The sequence below is a fragment of the Pyrus communis genome, chromosome 13, assembly GCF_963583255.1.
Source record: "Pyrus communis chromosome 13, drPyrComm1.1, whole genome shotgun sequence".
NCBI classification, from domain to species: domain Eukaryota; kingdom Viridiplantae; phylum Streptophyta; class Magnoliopsida; order Rosales; family Rosaceae; genus Pyrus; species Pyrus communis.
Window position 1 is genome coordinate 6,439,164 of NC_084815.1, and position 17,231 is coordinate 6,456,394.

General features: G+C 36.7%; 3 protein-coding genes across 5 annotated transcripts; 1 reads left to right on the forward strand and 2 right to left on the reverse strand.

Moving 5' to 3' along the window:
- The first annotated feature begins 252 nt into the window (after positions 1–252).
- LOC137713359 (heat stress transcription factor B-3-like) lies at positions 253–4,231 on the forward strand. Its single transcript, XM_068452649.1, has 2 exons — positions 253–756; positions 3,526–4,231. Exons 1-2 carry the CDS (start codon positions 514–516, stop codon positions 4,012–4,014), a joined length of 732 nt encoding a protein of 243 aa, XP_068308750.1. The 5' UTR covers positions 253–513; the 3' UTR covers positions 4,015–4,231.
- Positions 4,232–7,170: 2,939 nt separating this feature from the next.
- Positions 7,171–15,070, reverse strand: LOC137713918 (pentatricopeptide repeat-containing protein At1g63330-like). 3 transcript variants are annotated; one of them, XM_068453273.1, is made up of 11 exons: positions 15,029–15,070; positions 11,648–14,173; positions 11,315–11,419; positions 11,107–11,148; positions 10,421–10,538; positions 10,214–10,317; positions 9,136–9,268; positions 8,162–8,423; positions 7,823–7,987; positions 7,620–7,678; positions 7,171–7,535 (listed from the first exon to the last, which is right to left on the reverse strand). In XM_068453273.1, exon 2 carries the CDS (start codon positions 13,870–13,872, stop codon positions 11,728–11,730), a length of 2,145 nt encoding a protein of 714 aa, XP_068309374.1. In that variant the 5' UTR covers positions 13,873–14,173; positions 15,029–15,070; the 3' UTR covers positions 7,171–7,535; positions 7,620–7,678; positions 7,823–7,987; positions 8,162–8,423; positions 9,136–9,268; positions 10,214–10,317; positions 10,421–10,538; positions 11,107–11,148; positions 11,315–11,419; positions 11,648–11,727. The 3 variants fall into 3 exon arrangements, with proteins under 3 accessions (XP_068309374.1, XP_068309373.1, XP_068309375.1); XM_068453272.1 differs by having other exon boundaries at positions 9,136–9,279; XM_068453274.1 differs by lacking the exon at positions 7,823–7,987 and having other exon boundaries at positions 9,136–9,279.
- On the reverse strand, positions 13,933–16,944 carry LOC137712148 (uncharacterized). The gene is made up of 3 exons (XM_068451281.1): positions 16,227–16,944; positions 15,825–16,146; positions 13,933–14,173 (listed from the first exon to the last, which is right to left on the reverse strand). The coding sequence occupies exons 1-3, from the start codon at positions 16,942–16,944 to the stop codon at positions 13,933–13,935; spliced, it is 1,281 nt and encodes a 426-aa protein (XP_068307382.1).
- Between the last annotated feature and the right edge of the window lie 287 nt (positions 16,945–17,231).

Consider the following 17,231-nt stretch of genomic DNA (forward strand, 5'->3'; position numbering starts at 1 on the left):
AGCCGTCCAAAATGGTGATGAAAGTTTGATCATAATCAAGATCGGGAGGTTGACATCTTAAGATCCTAATGATTTAAGTATGCCAAGTGCATATATAGTACGCATAATACTATGAATAAGTCATATATATTACGTGTGTGTATATATAAAAAAAAATTTTGGTCGGAACATATATATAATATTATATAATCGAATGTGACGCACATGTCATGAATTTTACAGAGTATATAAGGAGGGGGTAGGCTTGGCAGAGACATTTTAACCATTTCTTTCTATAACTTTGCATAGAGAAGGGGAGGGAAAACCTTGCATTTCTCATGAACTCTGGAGTTGTGTTGGGTTTCTACTGTTGGGGTTGGGAGTTCTTAACTGCCCTTCTTCTCTTTTCTGCTTAATTATCATCCTTAATCTTCTTCTTAATCCTTATTTTAATTATCCTCTTCTGTTCTTCTAGCTCGATCTCTTTATCTCTTTCTTAGAACTAGTTTAGTTTCCATTATTAGATATTAAGTAATGGAGGGTGTGTGTGATGATCAGAAGCGTTTGTTGGAATATGTGAGGAAGTCAAGCCCACCACCTTTCTTGTTGAAGACCTACATGCTGGTGGAGGATCCGGCGACGGACGATGTGATATCCTGGAACGACGATGGGTCGGCGTTCGTGGTGTGGCAGACGGCAGAATTTGCCCGGGATCTCCTCCCAACACTCTTCAAGCATAGTAACTTCTCTAGCTTTGTCAGGCAGCTAAATACTTATGTACGTATAAACTTATTAACCCACATATTATGTGTTAGATTTATTTTTGGAATCATAAATATCTTAGATTAAAAAGGAAATTATTAACTTTAACTTTATTTGATTCATGCTAAAAAATAAAATAAATTAAAATACTAATCAGGAACAAATTCTTGCACTTTACCATTTTATATGTTCTTCATCATCATCATCACATCATCATGACAAAAAGAAAAGAAAAAATGAAATTGAGAAAATAAATATAACAACAATAAATGAAAAGTCCATTTGGCCAAGTTGACCAAGTTTTCTTAAATATGATTTCTCTAGTCAAACTTTTTGGGTTAGTATGAAAGGGTCTACTGGTCCTGTCTCACCTAACTTCTATAATTTTTTATTTGTTATTTGATGGACCAACCAACTTAAATTAATATGATTTTTGTAAACAAAACATATTTGTTTATTTTTATTTTTAACAAATAATATTTTCTAAATTAAAAAAGAAAGTGAGCTAAGTTTCATATTGGATTAAATATAATAATATAGTTCAAATTAAATTTTGATGAAGATCGAATTCAACATTTTTCACTTACAAATAAAAAAAAATATAACTAAATCGTAATACTAATGCATATTTGTGTTGAGTCTAAACTCTGAACTTTCAAACGTTCCAAAACATGAAATTGACATATTTCATGAGCTTTAATTTCATTGGAGTCCACTAAGTCGTAAAGAATGATAAATTAATATGGACTCTGTAGTATGACAGGGGCCTGTCATAAAAAGAAAAAATGAACTTTGATTAACACATTTTTTTACTTTTTGCACTCATTATATTAATTTTTCTCCTAGAATTTTTTCTTTTATTTGTTTAATCCAAAGAGTAAGAAGAAACAAGAATGTGGAGGTGAAAAAACAGGTGCAGAAATTATTTTTTTTCTTTATACGTTTTTTTATTTGTTGAATATTTATAATAAAACTTTTAATTATCTCTTTCAATTTTGGAAAGAAAATGTAACTAAACAAAAAGTTAGAAAGAATCTCTCCAATTATGCTCTTTACTTTTAAATGCAATTTTAACTAAAAAAAAAAAAAAGAAAGGAAAACTATCTTTGAGTCTCTAGAGAATATTACTCTAACCACACTCTATAGTTTAGAGAATCATGAGAGCATTTTTCAATCATGCTTCTATTTTTAAGTTAAACAGTAGTTAAAACGACTAGAAAGTTATCTAAGGAGCTCTTTATAAAATAATTACTCCAACAATAGTCTTTAGGAATAATGACCATAAGTTAAAGAAAAGAATCTTCAATTATGTTCTCTATTTTCCGTTGAATAAAAACTAAAATGACTAGAAAGTTATCGTATAAGCTTTTATGTGAAATTTATACTGGAAGGATATTCTAATTTAGTGAAAAATAATTAATTACTATAGGCAATAGAAATAAAGTTTGTATTTATATAATACTACAAAAAGTAGGGATACAAAATAATGAGCTAACAGGAGCCTCTTTTTAATTTAACTAGCAACCTCCACCCATGCTATGCATGTGCTCTTGCATTAGATAATTGATAAGGAGAAGTAGAGAGTAAGAGAATGTCACATCCTAGTCCGCATAGCAAGATATTGTCCTCTTTGGATCACACCCTCACGGTTTTGTATTTGGACTTCCACCCAAAATGTGTCTCACTATAGGGAGGTGGGCATGTACATATAAAGCGCATCACCTCCCCTTCCCCGGGCAATGTGGGATCGTACAATCCACTCCTCTTAAGGGCCTGATGCCCTCGCCGGTACACTTCCGGGCGGGGAGTGGCTCTGATACCAAATTGTCACATCCTAATCCGCATAGCAAGATATTATCCGTTTTGGGCCACGCCCTCACGATTTTGTTCTTGGGCTTCCACCAAAACGCGTCTCATTATAGGGAGGTGGGCATATACATATAAGGCACATCATTTCCCCTCCCCCAGGTGATGTGGAATCTTACAAAGAAAGTAGAAGTAAATAAAATTACAATAATGCCCATGAATTTTAGAACAAATTTTAAAATTATTTGGCATTTAAATGCTCTAATATTCATTGAACTCTCTTTTAGTTCACAGAGAAGATTCTCTTAATATATAGTATAGGTTAATTTATAATAAAAATATTTAAAATAAAAATTACAATTTGGGACACTCATTTTTTGACACACAATTTGTAGGCACACTATGTAGTTTTTTTTAATGATCTAAACCGTCTATATTTCAATTCATCACTCATAAATCATTCTTGCAAAATTAATTAGATAAATCCAAAACCATTAGGATATTCATTTATAGTACAGAAAGGACGAACATGGTTGCGCAAAGAAACACTAAAATGACTATCATGCTCATATAGTTTCATATTTAGTAGACATAATCTTTAAATGAATGCCCAAAAAATAGACTAGGATTGTTGAAATACATTACATCTCTACCAAATTTATCAAAAAATGCGTGCCCCCCAATCCTAAACCATAAAAAAATAATATATATATATATATAAATTAATCCTAAAAAAATAATTAAAGCCAAACATGGGTCTTCGACTCTTATATATATATATATATATATATATGTTGTCACTACAAGAAAAGTTTGACAATAGCAACCGAAAGTCGTTGCACATAATGATGTGGATAGATCAATGGCTAATAGCAAGGGAATTATGTATGGACGTAGTGTGTGTGTGTGAATATAATGAACTCTTACAATGATTTGGTATATAACCCTCGTGTAATCAAATGCCATGCATATATACAGGGATTTCGCAAAGTTGCCACAAACAGGTGGGAGTTCTGCAACGACAAGTTCCGAAAGGGCGAAAAGGATCAGCTTTGTGACATCCGTAGAAGAAAAGCATGGGCCACCAAGCAACAGCCGATCAACAATGCAGTAACCCAACAAGCTGGAGCAGCTGTACTACTACCAAATGAGTTTGATGAAGACCAAAGGTCCTCCTCAACTTCATCATCATCCGAGTTCAGCTCTCTCGTCGACGAAAACAAAAGGCTGAAGCAGGAGAACGGGGTTTTGAGCTCGGAGCTGACGAGCATGAAACGGAAGTGCACGGAGCTTCTTGACTTGGTGGCAAAGTATGGAGACTCGGCTGAGAAAGAGGAGGAAGGTAATGAAAGAGTGCTAAAGTTGTTTGGAGTGAGATTGGAGGTTACTGGAGAGAGGGAGAGGAAGAGAAAGAGAGCTGAAATTAGTGCAACCGCAAACGTTTTACTATCTCAAGCATGCAAATAAAAAAAGCGTCGTCCATTTATTTGTCTAGAAAAATAAAGTGGCTTAGGTAGACTAATTAAATTACTATAAGTATAAATTATTCATGTATGAAACGTCTGTAAATTCTTATATATGCAGTGCTAGAACCAAGGGGAATAAAAGAGGTATCAGACTTGTAAACTGGTGTAACATATTTGAAATGTTTCCATTTATTTAAATTGAACATTTTCTTTAATCCCTTCACGTAGTGTTTGTTTATTGTTTATGCATGTGAAACGAATTAGTTTATCCTACAGTTTTACGTCCTCCCCACTAATACACTATGAATATCTGGTTTGAGGTTTGAAACGTAATTTAGAAAGATTGTGATTTTGCATAAACTAAATTCATTTGTCAGTTCACAAATAAAAAAACTCATTGGGTTCATTGTTTGGACTGAAAATAAAGATTATTCGCCAACTTATTTATTTATTTCAATTACAAAGCTTTGGATCTTTAATTTTGAAGATTAATAAACAGTGGTAGATTTTAATAGAATTTGTAGAATCCACAACTTTTATATGGATTTGTAAGTATTTGTATAGTGGAGAGAGAGAGAGAGAGAGAGAGAGAGAGAGAGAGAGAGAGAGAGGGCGCGATGACTAATGAGTGCAATCCGAAAGCTAACGTTTTTACCATCAAATCAATGGCACAAAAAAATCAAACCCAATCTCCCAAATCTTCAATTCAATAGAAATACAGAACTCATCCAACAGAATAAAGACGCATATCAAATGTGTTAGACAAGAGCTGGAGGCTAGAGGTAAAATCTTGCTCCTCAAAACAATGATATAGCCTATTATATTTTTTTAGGATTCTAACTGTTAAGTGGATCCTATATTGCCGAAGGTTTAGGCTGAGGTTAGTTTGTCTCACAAGATGCCTAGACTTCAATTTAACTATATAAATTTTGTTTGACTATAAGCTTTTTCATTTTTGAGGCAAGATTAATTATCAATTTGCCTAGGCCATAAGGCTACCATTACTCTAAAGTATTACCACTTCGTGTTCTAAATTTCATCGCCAATTTTCTCCTCCAATCGTCTATGATATTCATTTTCGTTTTACTAATCACAATCATATAGTCTTTAATCTGATAGCTGAAGGATTTTCTACGAATTCATATTTTCTCAAATAGACATGCAGAGGTAGAGGCTGGGGAGGTGGTGGTGTGAAAGGGGCGGAGGATGGCGATATGGTGGCAATGGGGTAACAAGGGTGCCGATGAGAAAATGTTTTTCTTTTGTGTTTTAATATTTTTAAAAAAAATACCACTTAGTACTAAGATCTAGTGGTATTTCTCTTCACTTATAAGTGAGAGGTCTCAAATTTGATTCTCGTCAAAAGCGAATTTACATTATTGCTAACCCATTGTGAGCCTCACCCTAACCTCTCCCTCGTAGTGTAGATAATATGGTTTGTTCAAAAAATAAAAAAAAATTATCTAGATAAGTCACACTGAAAATAATGTATATGAAAATTTAGGGCTAGAAATTTTTCCCAAAAATGCCAAACCAAACCAAAAAAATCCCGATCCCATACCGAAAAATTCCCAAACCGATAATACCAAAATTTTTGGGATCATACCGAACCGATCCCGAACCTTTTGGTACAAGATCGGGATTACATATTCAATGGTTCAGGAATCCCAAACAAACCGAAAATATATATGTATATGTATTTTGGTTGCATGCATGTTGAATGTTGAATTTAAGTAATTTGAGAGTAGACTATATTAGAAATAGAAGTATGAAATTAAGTAGTTTGGAACTTTGGAACGTCAATTTGACTTGGTAAGAATGCTTTGGTATTTCAATAGGTAAGAAATTTCAAATTGGTAATAGGTAAAAAGCCTAAAGTTCAATTGATATGAAGTTGGGCAACAAAATTGTAAGCCAAGTCCCAAATTTTAGTCCACAACCCAAAAATCTCAAATTTACGACCAAAAGCCCAAAAGCCTAAAACCCAAAACGAAATCCCGATCTATCCCGAAATACCGAAAATATTTTGGGAATCTCGAAAATTGGGAATACCGAAACTTTGGCTCGAGATTGGTCTTCAAATTCACATCCCGAAAATTTTTGATTTGGAATTCGGGATCTGATACCGAACCACTCCTATGAAAATTCACTAAAATCTATAAACAAAAGTCTATACCAAACTTCAAAATCCATATATGAGGTATGGATTCTACAAATCTTATAAAATCCACCACTTTAGAAATTAGATATGAAAACCCTCCTAAATCTTAATTTCACAACACACCACTTAGTTTATGGTCGGAAACTATTTAGGTATTCTTATGGAACAAGAAGTTTTTAAATTGATAACACAGTGGTGTCAAATTTTGACGAAGTCTGGACTGGGTTCAACACGTATTGCACAAGCGTTGCTTTAGATCTCGATGCCACGAGATGACTCGAGAGAATAGGCATGTTACTATTGGAGGCGGGCAATATACACTGTTTTTGTTCAAATGCGTGTGAAAGTTGCATATAAATCTGGCTTCTTACAATCAAAATAATGCAGACAAACGCAAAACATCTCTATGTCTACTATTATAAAGTCAAGCTCTAAGTTTGGTGAAAGAAGGCCTTGAAAAAATAATTGGACAGAAATGCCCTTAAAACAAACAAAAAAAACAACACAAAAAAACAAATTAAATAATTGTTGCGAAAATGAGATCAACAAAAATCAATCCAATTAAATTCCAAATTTTATTGTTCACAAGTATACGAATCGAATGATAGTATAGCAAATAAGCACAAATATCGTTTCACATGGATCGAATGGATTGAAACCGCCACAACATTAGTGAAAATTGTCTCCTTCGCACACATTCTCACATCAAATGCAGTTTTAACACAGAAGGAAGGCCTTCAAACCTACAAGCCATGAAGATGTGAGACAGAAGAAACATAGAGCAGGTTGCTCTCTCTCATTTTCTAATTTAGTTAGATTTGTTTTGTTAATCCCATTTTGTTTTCATTAATCATACTCTGTTGGTTGATCAAATGCTTGGGCTGATTTGGGGGCCATGGCAGCTAAGCTTGCTCGAACGGTGCAGTTTTATTTTTACCTTTTACGTAGGACATGTCGTAACACTAACCGGAAATTGCACGGGAGTTGCCGTTGGCTTCCGACTGTTTTTCTATTCAGCTTTAAAAATCCTTGTTTTTGCATTCGACTACTAATAGAACGTACAATATGATGAGTATAACTCTCAATCTGTAATTTCGTAACAGATTACATTTCACCCAAGTTTGAAATTATGTACTTGAATATACTGTTTCTGAGATTTACAAAGCGTCTTATGATGGTCTCAACCTTGAAAGCGGGGGCGACGCTTATGCCGGGTGGTGATTTGCCGACTACTGCCAAACTATTTGAATTACAATTGCCTCAATCCACGATTAAGATGTCACGAGTTAGCTGCAAAATGGTTGAATATGGTTTCGAGAGTGGACTGGCTAATACTGTATTCTGCAATGCCGAGTTTACTTCTGGAAAAGAGAGATTATAAACAGCACTGGTCAGATTGAGCGTGAAGAAATATGAACAGACAGAAAAGGTATGACGAAATTCACCTGTTCCGTTCAAGGTGCCCAAAGACATCTGCAACCGAGAGGCCCTGTCCATATGGCAACTGCGAAAAAAGTTGAGATAAATTACTAGTTGCTATCCATACTTAAAATACACACATTATTAATCTTATTAGAGCCACAGGTGAATCCCAGAGATCCCCGATCCACATGTATCCTACTGGCCATCGTTAAGTAGAGAGGCTTACATCGCTCCAAAGAAAGGGAACTTGACCCGGGAATCTAAAACACTCCAAAAGAGACGTAGCTTGCCCCACCCTGACCAGAAATCAAGAATTCAGAGCCAAGGGTGAGAATATGAGATGGATTATGGTCCAACCTCCATGCATTTTATTGTACGGCTTTCAAGAGGACTGCTTTGCAAAACAAAATAGAAGAAACTGAATCTTGCGTTTTCAAGATTTGAGAATGTCGACTTTTCTATGAAATGAAAACAGTGAAAACGAAATAACAAAAGTAGGCAATGTGTAACTGTGGAAAACTGTTTTGAGAACCACCAATATCATTTTAAACCATAATAGAAATACCTTCCAAAGATTCTGCAAATAGATTATGGCACTGTCAATGGAACCTGAAAGAACCCTAGTTCTTTCTGTCTTTATCATCTATATCTTCATCAAGGTCAAGAGTAACAACATCTGAGGAAATCTTCAGAAGGGATTCTAGATAACTTGGAGTGCCATGTTTGATACTTCTAATGCTGTTCCAACATTCCTTCAGCGTGGCTAGTGTCCACTTGTTAGAAAGTAAGAGTTCAAGCCCAAGTGTCAAAAGGAAGTAACAAACGCTCTGCCACAGGTGAGACTTTGAATCAGATCAATATCAACCATATTTTCCATGTGAATTAGTTAGATTTTCAATCATATATTTAAACATGTAACAAATAGCAAACCAAGACACAAGCTGTTACACTTCTTGCTCTAAATTTTCCGTTGATTACAATGCACGCGCAGCACATGCCAAAATGTAATAGCCAACCTTGTACCACTTTCTCGTAAAGACTAGTAATAAGAAATGAACAAGTTAAAAAAAAACAAAAAATTAAAAAGCAGAGTTCAATTTGTACGGAGGGCTGCAACCACAAGAATTTATACCCAAGATCTCCTACTTTCATATAGTTTGTAGTGGGAGGTTCCGATCCAGGATGTCTAGGACACCGATGTCTGATCCTAGGATATAGTACCAACATATCCCAATAGCTCAAGCTGTTAGGATGTGAGTAACATAATCTTATACATAAACAACACGTGTTGCTCCAATATCTAGTTTACATTTTGACAGAATGAAAGAAATAAGTGACTCTGTAAAGTTTTAACTGTAGTTTTGTCTTGCTGACATGTAAATATTGAAGTGGTTAACACTTGAGCAAGCCAATACTCCAAGAATGGTTATTCCTTGTTACCATTATATATTCATTGAAACTTCCACTTCTCAAGAAATAAATTTTACTTTTTCAGCAAACGGTTGCAGAAGATTTCCTGCATAAGGCCAAGATATGTACCTCAATACCAAGGTAACAAATTGAGCCACCAGTAACATTCCAATCAAAGGCCTGATTGCATTGATCTCTCATATCTTGCCGTAGAAGAGCCAGTGACACAAGTCCATCAGCAAAGCAAAAGCCTGGAGATAATCTGAAAAAGTTCTGGAAGCATAGATCTAAATGTTAGGGAAGATTGCTATTCTCGGCACGTCATCAGCACCCAGTTTTCTATATTGAATCATGACATTTACTAAGAGGCAAGCTAAAATTTCTAGAACATCCCTCCATCAGTTGGTAAAAAAATTCTAGACTCACTGCTTCTATTATATTAGATGGTTCACACCAACATAACGCTACCAAATTACGAATTAAAACAGAAAAATTTGGAAACAATAGTAAGATCGAGTACAATTTCAATTAGTCCTACTTTTCCAAATGAATCAAGATCCTGAGAGTAAATTTAAAAAGACTCGCTAAACTTCCTTCAAAATAAAGTCAACATTTAGCTATTAATCACAAATTCCAAGAGTGGTATTCTCCCCGCTCCACTAAAGTATATTCTTATTATTAAACAATAAAAAACTTTATTTATAGACAAGTTCTCTCACGTTGTCACATGGCACTGAGACGCACAATCTTATTTGAGGAACACCTTGTAGGACCCACTCCACGTTATATCTTACCAATCCAAACCATCTATTTTTCAAGTCTTCATTCAAAGGCTATCCTCACAAAGATTAATCTAAATTTAGAGCCGTTTAAGGCATCTAATTGTGACAAAGAAAATATATTTAAATGGTGCTTCCAAGAAATACACCACCTTTTAACCAAATGGTCATAATATTTTTTCAATTTGAGTTTTTTTGTTGGTAGAGATGATCTTTGAGGAATGGCTTAAGAGAGAGACGGTTTGGATAGTTCAAAGTCAATGCAGAGTGTGCCCTACATATATACATATATTTTCCACAAAAACCAAACTTCATAAGAAAAGTTAGACGGACTAGTAAGAAGTAAACCAAATTATTAAAGTACTAGAAGTAGTAGTAGGAAGAAGAATACTAATAAAAGATAAGTTACATGCGTGTAGGAATACAACCTTAAGAAAAGAATTTGCACTTGCTGTTGTCTTTATAAGCCCCATGATGAATGAGATAACCATAAGAATGAGTCCCGTAAGAAGTGGACCAAGAGAAGCACATTCTGGACATGAATAAGCGTATAAGTACAACATTAATAACCAAAAGTTGCAAGGTTAATGCCGTGAATGTGAGAATAAGAGAATGACAAATAGAAAATACACCACCTGAGCCATACTGTGGTCAGAGACTAAGGCAATATGTGGAGATGCAATTGCTAATCCATACGTTAAAAACATGACGACTGTCGAGTCGACAATCTGCTTCCAATGAACTGCACCAGACCTACATACAGTCTTCTCGTAAAATAAGTAAACCTGAAGTATTTTTCAATGTTTGATGGAACTCAAGAAAAAATAGAATAACTGTGGAGCTTAATGCCCTTGGTTGGTGTCTACTCATCGTGTAGAATATGTTTATGTTATCTACCTCGTAGTTCAATATCCAGTGTCGAAATATTCTCCTATATCCGCAGACACTAACCAAACAAAAAAAATGCGCATAAACATTTTGAATCCTACTAATTTTCAGATTTGACCAAAAGAAATGACGACGTTCCCACAAATTATTTTACAAAAAAAAAAAATAATCAGTGATGAACTGAATTTGGAAGCTCAAATTCGTACATGAAAAAAGTGTGAAGAACTACATGTTTAAAGACATACCAAAGATGTAAAAAGGAATTATTGCTAACGATGAAGGAAAAAGAAAGCTGATGAAGTCTCATATGAAAGTAGAAGCCCAAATTAAAGAATAGAAACTAGAGGATGAACCTAATACAATTAGGTTAATCTTATGAGTATCAGTATCGAAATTACAAGCGGATGGTTATTTAACCAACAGACAAACATACCCCACTAATCAGTTGGTGGTGTTTAGCTTTTACTTCATGCTCCTGCATCAGTCAACCAAAAAAAAATTCTGGGGTAAGGAAATACTCAGAGCAGTATAGAACATACAAAAATACATTGAACAACACTTAGGTAGGTACGTAGTTTAATTGACACATTGATAGAGGTTAAAATAATTTTGGTAGGAAATGACCCAAATACAGAACATACCTGCCATATGTCGCTCCAACGAAGGCCAACATGAACACTCATAATCAGCAAAGTTAATTGACCCTAAAGCAAATGCCATGGGCAAAAGCAATGACCTTTAATATCCTGAAAGAGAAAATGTAAATGAAACCCGTCTGAACTACAGAATTTACGACAGTTTCTGATCTACTTGAAGCAATGGAATAAACTTCTGATACATTTGCTTTGATTGCAATGCAAACAGTTTGTGATATATGTTTTGTAAAAAAAAGCATAGATAACAGAAAGAAAAAAAAAGTAAAATCAAGATAAAAGATCCTAAGCAGCTAAATATGAGATAAGAATCCTTTGTACCTGACTGAATATTTTAATCTTCTTGGGATAATTCTTCTTTGCCCAAGAGAAAGGCTTTACACTGGGTCAGTGACCCTAAATCAATTAACTTTGCATTCATGCACAAGCTCCACAAGATTTGAAACCTCAGGAGATCTCTTTATCCAACTTTTGAATACTGGTCGGTTAAGAATCTCAAAAGTTACCTCATTTGGTTGACAGCCTTCCAGTAAAAGATTTTTCAATAATGATAAAATGTCTGAAAAAGCACCCCTCTTGAACACTGCCTCCAATAAGGTATTGTAGATTGCTATGCTTGGAGTAAGCCCATTCTCTACCACGTCATCCCTCAACTCAAGAGCAACAGATACCTTTCCATCCTTGCAAAGGCCACTAATTAAGGACCCATATGTAAACAGATCCGGTTTTAGTCTCTGGTTGTACATATCACTAACCAATTGATTAACCATAGCCTTATTGCCCTCTTTAATGAAGGCATGAATAAGAATATTATAAGAAATTGTATCAGGAAAAAATCCAGTATTCCGTAGTTGCTTAAAAACCCGTTCTGCAATTCCAACTAGACCATTCTTACAAAGTCTGTCTAGCAACAGATTAAAAGTGACAATAGTGGGACTAGAACCACTACACGTCATGTAATCCAAGAGCTTCAAACATTCAGAAAAGTTTTCAACCCTACAGAAGTACTGAATTAAACAATTCAAACTAACAACATTAGGCTGAACACCGCCATTCTTCATATGACTCAAGACCCTCCGGATCATTGAACGCCTTTTCTGTTTGCATGCCACAGACAAAATCGTATTGAAGGAAACCACATCAGGCCCATTTTCGTCCCACTTAAAGTAGTCCAAGAATTTCAAAGCCTTGGAGAGGTTATTTTCTCTACAGAAACTCTTTAAAATTGTGTTATATGACACATTACTTGGCATTAAACCTTCTCCAATCATTTTCTTCAATCCATATAGCGCTTCTTCTGATCTATTCTCATGACACAAACAATTGAAGTATATATTGTACACAACAACATCCACGTAGTTGCCCTCTGTAATCACATCAAGCAATAGTTCACAAGCAATCCCAATGTTACCTGTTTTTAACAGGCCTCCTCCCACGGCAGCATATGTGTACGCGTTGGGAGAAAATCCTTTGTTTTCAATCATCTCAAGTAAGCTGAAAATGTCATTCGCTCTATCTTGAATACAAAGTGCATGAAGGATCACATTGTATGTGGTCATATCTGGTTCACATCCTTCCCTTTCCATCTTAGCCAAATATTCTAACGCCTCTGCAATCCTCCCATCACCACAAAGAGATTTAATAACTATAGTGTATGTTATCGCACTAGGCTTACACCCATCAGTCTCCATTTCATCTAAACAGCAAAGAAGATCTCTCCACAAACCTTCTCTACCAAACCCATAAACTAAAGCAGTATAAGAGCACACATTATGTACAACGCCTTTCCTCTTCATCCAATAAAACAATTGCAAAGCATTATTACTCTGGCCGGTCTTACACAATGCCCAAAGCATAGGGTTATAAACATAAGCACCGAAAAAATGACCCTGACGCATAAGAGCATAGCACACAAACCATGCCTCTTCAGTCATCATGGCTTTACTAAGCTTAGAAATCAACAAACACAAACTGGGTTCGGTCGGGAGATACTTCAACCTCAACATAAGCTTAAAAACACCCATTGATCTAACTAAATTCCCAACTCTAAGCATGTTTTTCAAGATTCTTGACAAAGAAGTAAACGAGGGTAAAAACCCACCATCAAACATCTCTTCAGCAATCATATAAGCATCTTTCAGACGACCAAGTGATAGCATACCATTCAAAAGTGCATTGAAAGTGGAAGCATTTGGAGCGGGCCCGAATCTCTTCATTCCGTGGTAAACCTGAACCACATTGTCTAGCAATACAGTCTGTGACTTCAAGTAAGAGTAAAGCAAAGCATTGCAATCATACACCGTGGGTTTGCCGGGAAAATTGCCCATGGAGTTCAAAGAGTCTAAAGCTTTCACAAAGTTACCGGAGGAGGCATGGCATTGCATACTGAGCTGTAATTCGCGGTAGTTACAGTCATCGGAATTGTTTGCTTCATAAGTAAAGTCTGTAGCTTTAAGTGCAGATAATGAAGAAAATTTGACAAAATTAGGAGTAAAATAACAGTTGCAAATTCTGCGGTGTGAACAACTAACTGCACCAACTGTCATCAAGGATGAAATTTAAGTTGAAGATTAGAAATTTGAGTTGCTTGTGTTGCTTATATATCATCAACTACCCACATTCAGCAGGGCTGGTCCTGAGTTTTTTGGTGCCCAGGGCGAACAAGCAAAATGTGCCTTTATGAAGCATACCTTTGAGAAAAGGAAGGCAGCATCAATCAGTTCCATTTTCACCTCCTTCAAGGCTTGAGCTGCAGGTCCAATATCAAGCATGTGCAGAATTACAGGCTGGTCAGGGCCTAGCATCGCTCCCCTCGCAATCATCGGAACAATAGCATACTGTATTGCCCTGTTCAACATCAAGCATGAACCTTCATCAAGTTTTCAAGAATTCGGAACTAAGCAAGTTTTACATTTAAAAGCATCATTCTTTTCATAATGTATGCCAATTACTTTCAATATCATAAAATTGGACATCCAGATTAAGCTACAAATTCAGGAAAACATCCAAGACGGGTTTATCGGTATGAGAATATATGCCATGCCTGCAGCACCAGTGACCAAAACAGTCACAGGATCCTTCTCATACTCAAGAAGCTCCACATGTATTTTATGAGCATCCAAAAGAAGGCAATAGCGAACAGAACAGCCAAACTTTTCTCAATCAGTACTACATTCATATTCTCTTGTTCTAAAGAAGTACAACAATATTCTCCATTTTTACTCAGAAAATAAACAGATATGCAACGACGAATTCCCGTTAAAATCAAAACAAATCCAATCATATGTTTATAGGTCTGAAAATACCACCAATCAAACAAAGAATCTACAGCCTGCAGGGGCACCTCTTCAACAAGGCAATCAGATACCAAAACAAAGTCCACAAGATATTATAAATACAGAATTTTTAATTATATATTCCAAAGAAAAGAACCTGTCCTTCTGTTTGGTCTCCTCCAAAACTAAGTAATACAAGAAGTTATTAATAATAATAAGTTAAATAATCGTGTTAGAATGTGGAAGGAGATTTGGGTTTTCTGATCATAAATAAGAAATACCAATTTTAATGATTTCGTAACAATATCAAATACATAGAAGTTGCAGTCTTGCTTTCCCGGATTAGTAAAATCCAATTTCAAGCAAAAGAAGGTGAAAAAAAAAAAATGAGACAATTGAAACCGAAAAGAGATGGAGGCGCTGAGACCTGAGAGAGATTATCGAACGGCGGAACGGCGGAGAGCGGAGGCAGGCGGACCGTTGGGTGTGGGTGTGGGTGCACTGGGTGGATGGTGCAGCCGTGTAGGTCTATGACTCTGCGACTCTGTCGATGCGGACCGTTGGGTCTGGGTCTTGGCAGCAGGTCAGAGATTCTATGGTCGCCAAGAATACGAAACGATTTGGGCTTCGAAGAACGAAGGGCGAAGACGCAGGGCACTGGAGCCAAAAAAACTTTAGGGTTTAGGGTTTAGGTGGTGGCTACAACAGAGAGGAGGGGTTTTGGGCTGGAGCACGGGAGGGGTTTTGGGTTTGTAACTAGTTGTCCATGCAAGACATGTTTTCTTATTATTGAGAAATTTTGCAATGTGATCAGATCACGGGTGGTCATCACGTTTATTTCTATAAATGGTGAAAATTTTTATTTTTATGTTATTAGATGGTTTTTTTGTTAAAATTTAGATTTTAAAGTTTATTTCATTAATTTTTCCCTTAATTAATAATCTTTTTATTTTTTATTTTTTATTTTATTTTGGCAAACAGAGCTACATTAACCAGGCAAGAGATGCCCAAAAGTACAACGAAAGCCAAGCAACAGCAATCCCCAAATACAACCAGGAAGTACAGGGGTTAGACTACCCGACGCTCAAAGCAAGGCTCAAAGTGTCCCCTCTAGCACCTCCCCCACAAATTAAGGCGGACAAGGTAAGTCATCCTTATTTAAAACATGCACAGGTGAAGATGGGGGCCTATCCACCCAAGACACATCACACTTCTCCACACACCTTCGCGACGCCAAATGGTCAGCCGCCAAATTGGCTAATCTTGGAATCCAAGACCAGCGACAGACATGAAAGGCTTCGCCAAGCTTCACACACTTCGCTAAAATAGGAAAAGCCTCCCACATGCCCTCAGAAATTGAACCTCGCAAACAGGATATAGTGTCGTGAGAATCCGATTCAACAACCACATGAGTGAAACCCAAAGAGATACCCAAGTCACAACCATTCTGCATAGCCAAGGCTTCCACAGAATCCACACAAGTCACTCTAAGTTTGGTGTGACGAGCTGCCAGGAAATTCCCCAAAAAATCCCGCACCACTACCCCTGCATATCCATTGCCCGTAGCAACATCCCAACTGGCATCAACATTTATTTTTACATAGGGAAGAGTTGGCAGCACCTACCTAATTTGTCCCTCACAATGAGAGAAGTGTCGCCCCCCCGTCGACAGGAGGAAACCTGTCTAACATCAAGGAAAGGCGCCACATTGGTGGAAATAGCAGAGAGGACCCGAAACGGATTGATAGCTTCATGTTGGTAAAGGAAACGACACCTTGCTTTCCAAATGTGCCAACAAGAAAATGCAATGAGAGAAAGAACCCGCATCAAGTCATTCTTGGAAAGAACATGATTCTGTAGAACAGCCATAAGCCAAGTACCCCACGATGTAATATCCGAAGGATTAACATGATATGTTAAAGCACCCCCATACCAAATAGCTTTCACCCATGGACAGAGAAGAAACAAATGTTCAACAGACTCCTTATGTGAATGACATAAAGGGCAAAACGGTGAAGGCGCAGATTTCCGGATGAAAAGAGCTGCCATCATGGGAATTGCACAATGCAATACCTTCCACATAAAACATTTCAATTTAAGGGGAGTATGAAGCTGCCACGCCCATTTCCATAGTCTCCCTGGAATGGATGCAGCAGAGGAGGAGTATCGGGGCGACGGAGGAGGAAGCAGAGAACGTTGCCAATGATAACCCGATTTGACAAAATACACTCCAGTCTTAACCATAGGCCAGACCAACTGATCCTGCCACATAGTCTCGTCAATTGGAATGGCCAAAATAGCCTCAAGTGCCTCCACCGAAAGAAACGGTCTAAGAAACTCCATATTTCCATTCTCTAGTGGCTAGATTAATAATGAAATCCACCGTGGTGTTTCGACTAACCTGCACGTCCCTAGAAAGGATAGGGTGACCATCCGAAAGTGAAGGCAACCATTGATCCCGCCAGAGCTTAATCTGCTGGCCACTCATCACTTGCCAATGGAAGTCATGCAGCAGAACATCATGACCTTGTAACAAGCTTGACCAAGCCCAAGAAGCACAACCTCCCTGCCTGGCCTTCAGAAACGAACAGTGAGGGAAATATCTAGCCTTTAACACATGTGCCTACAGT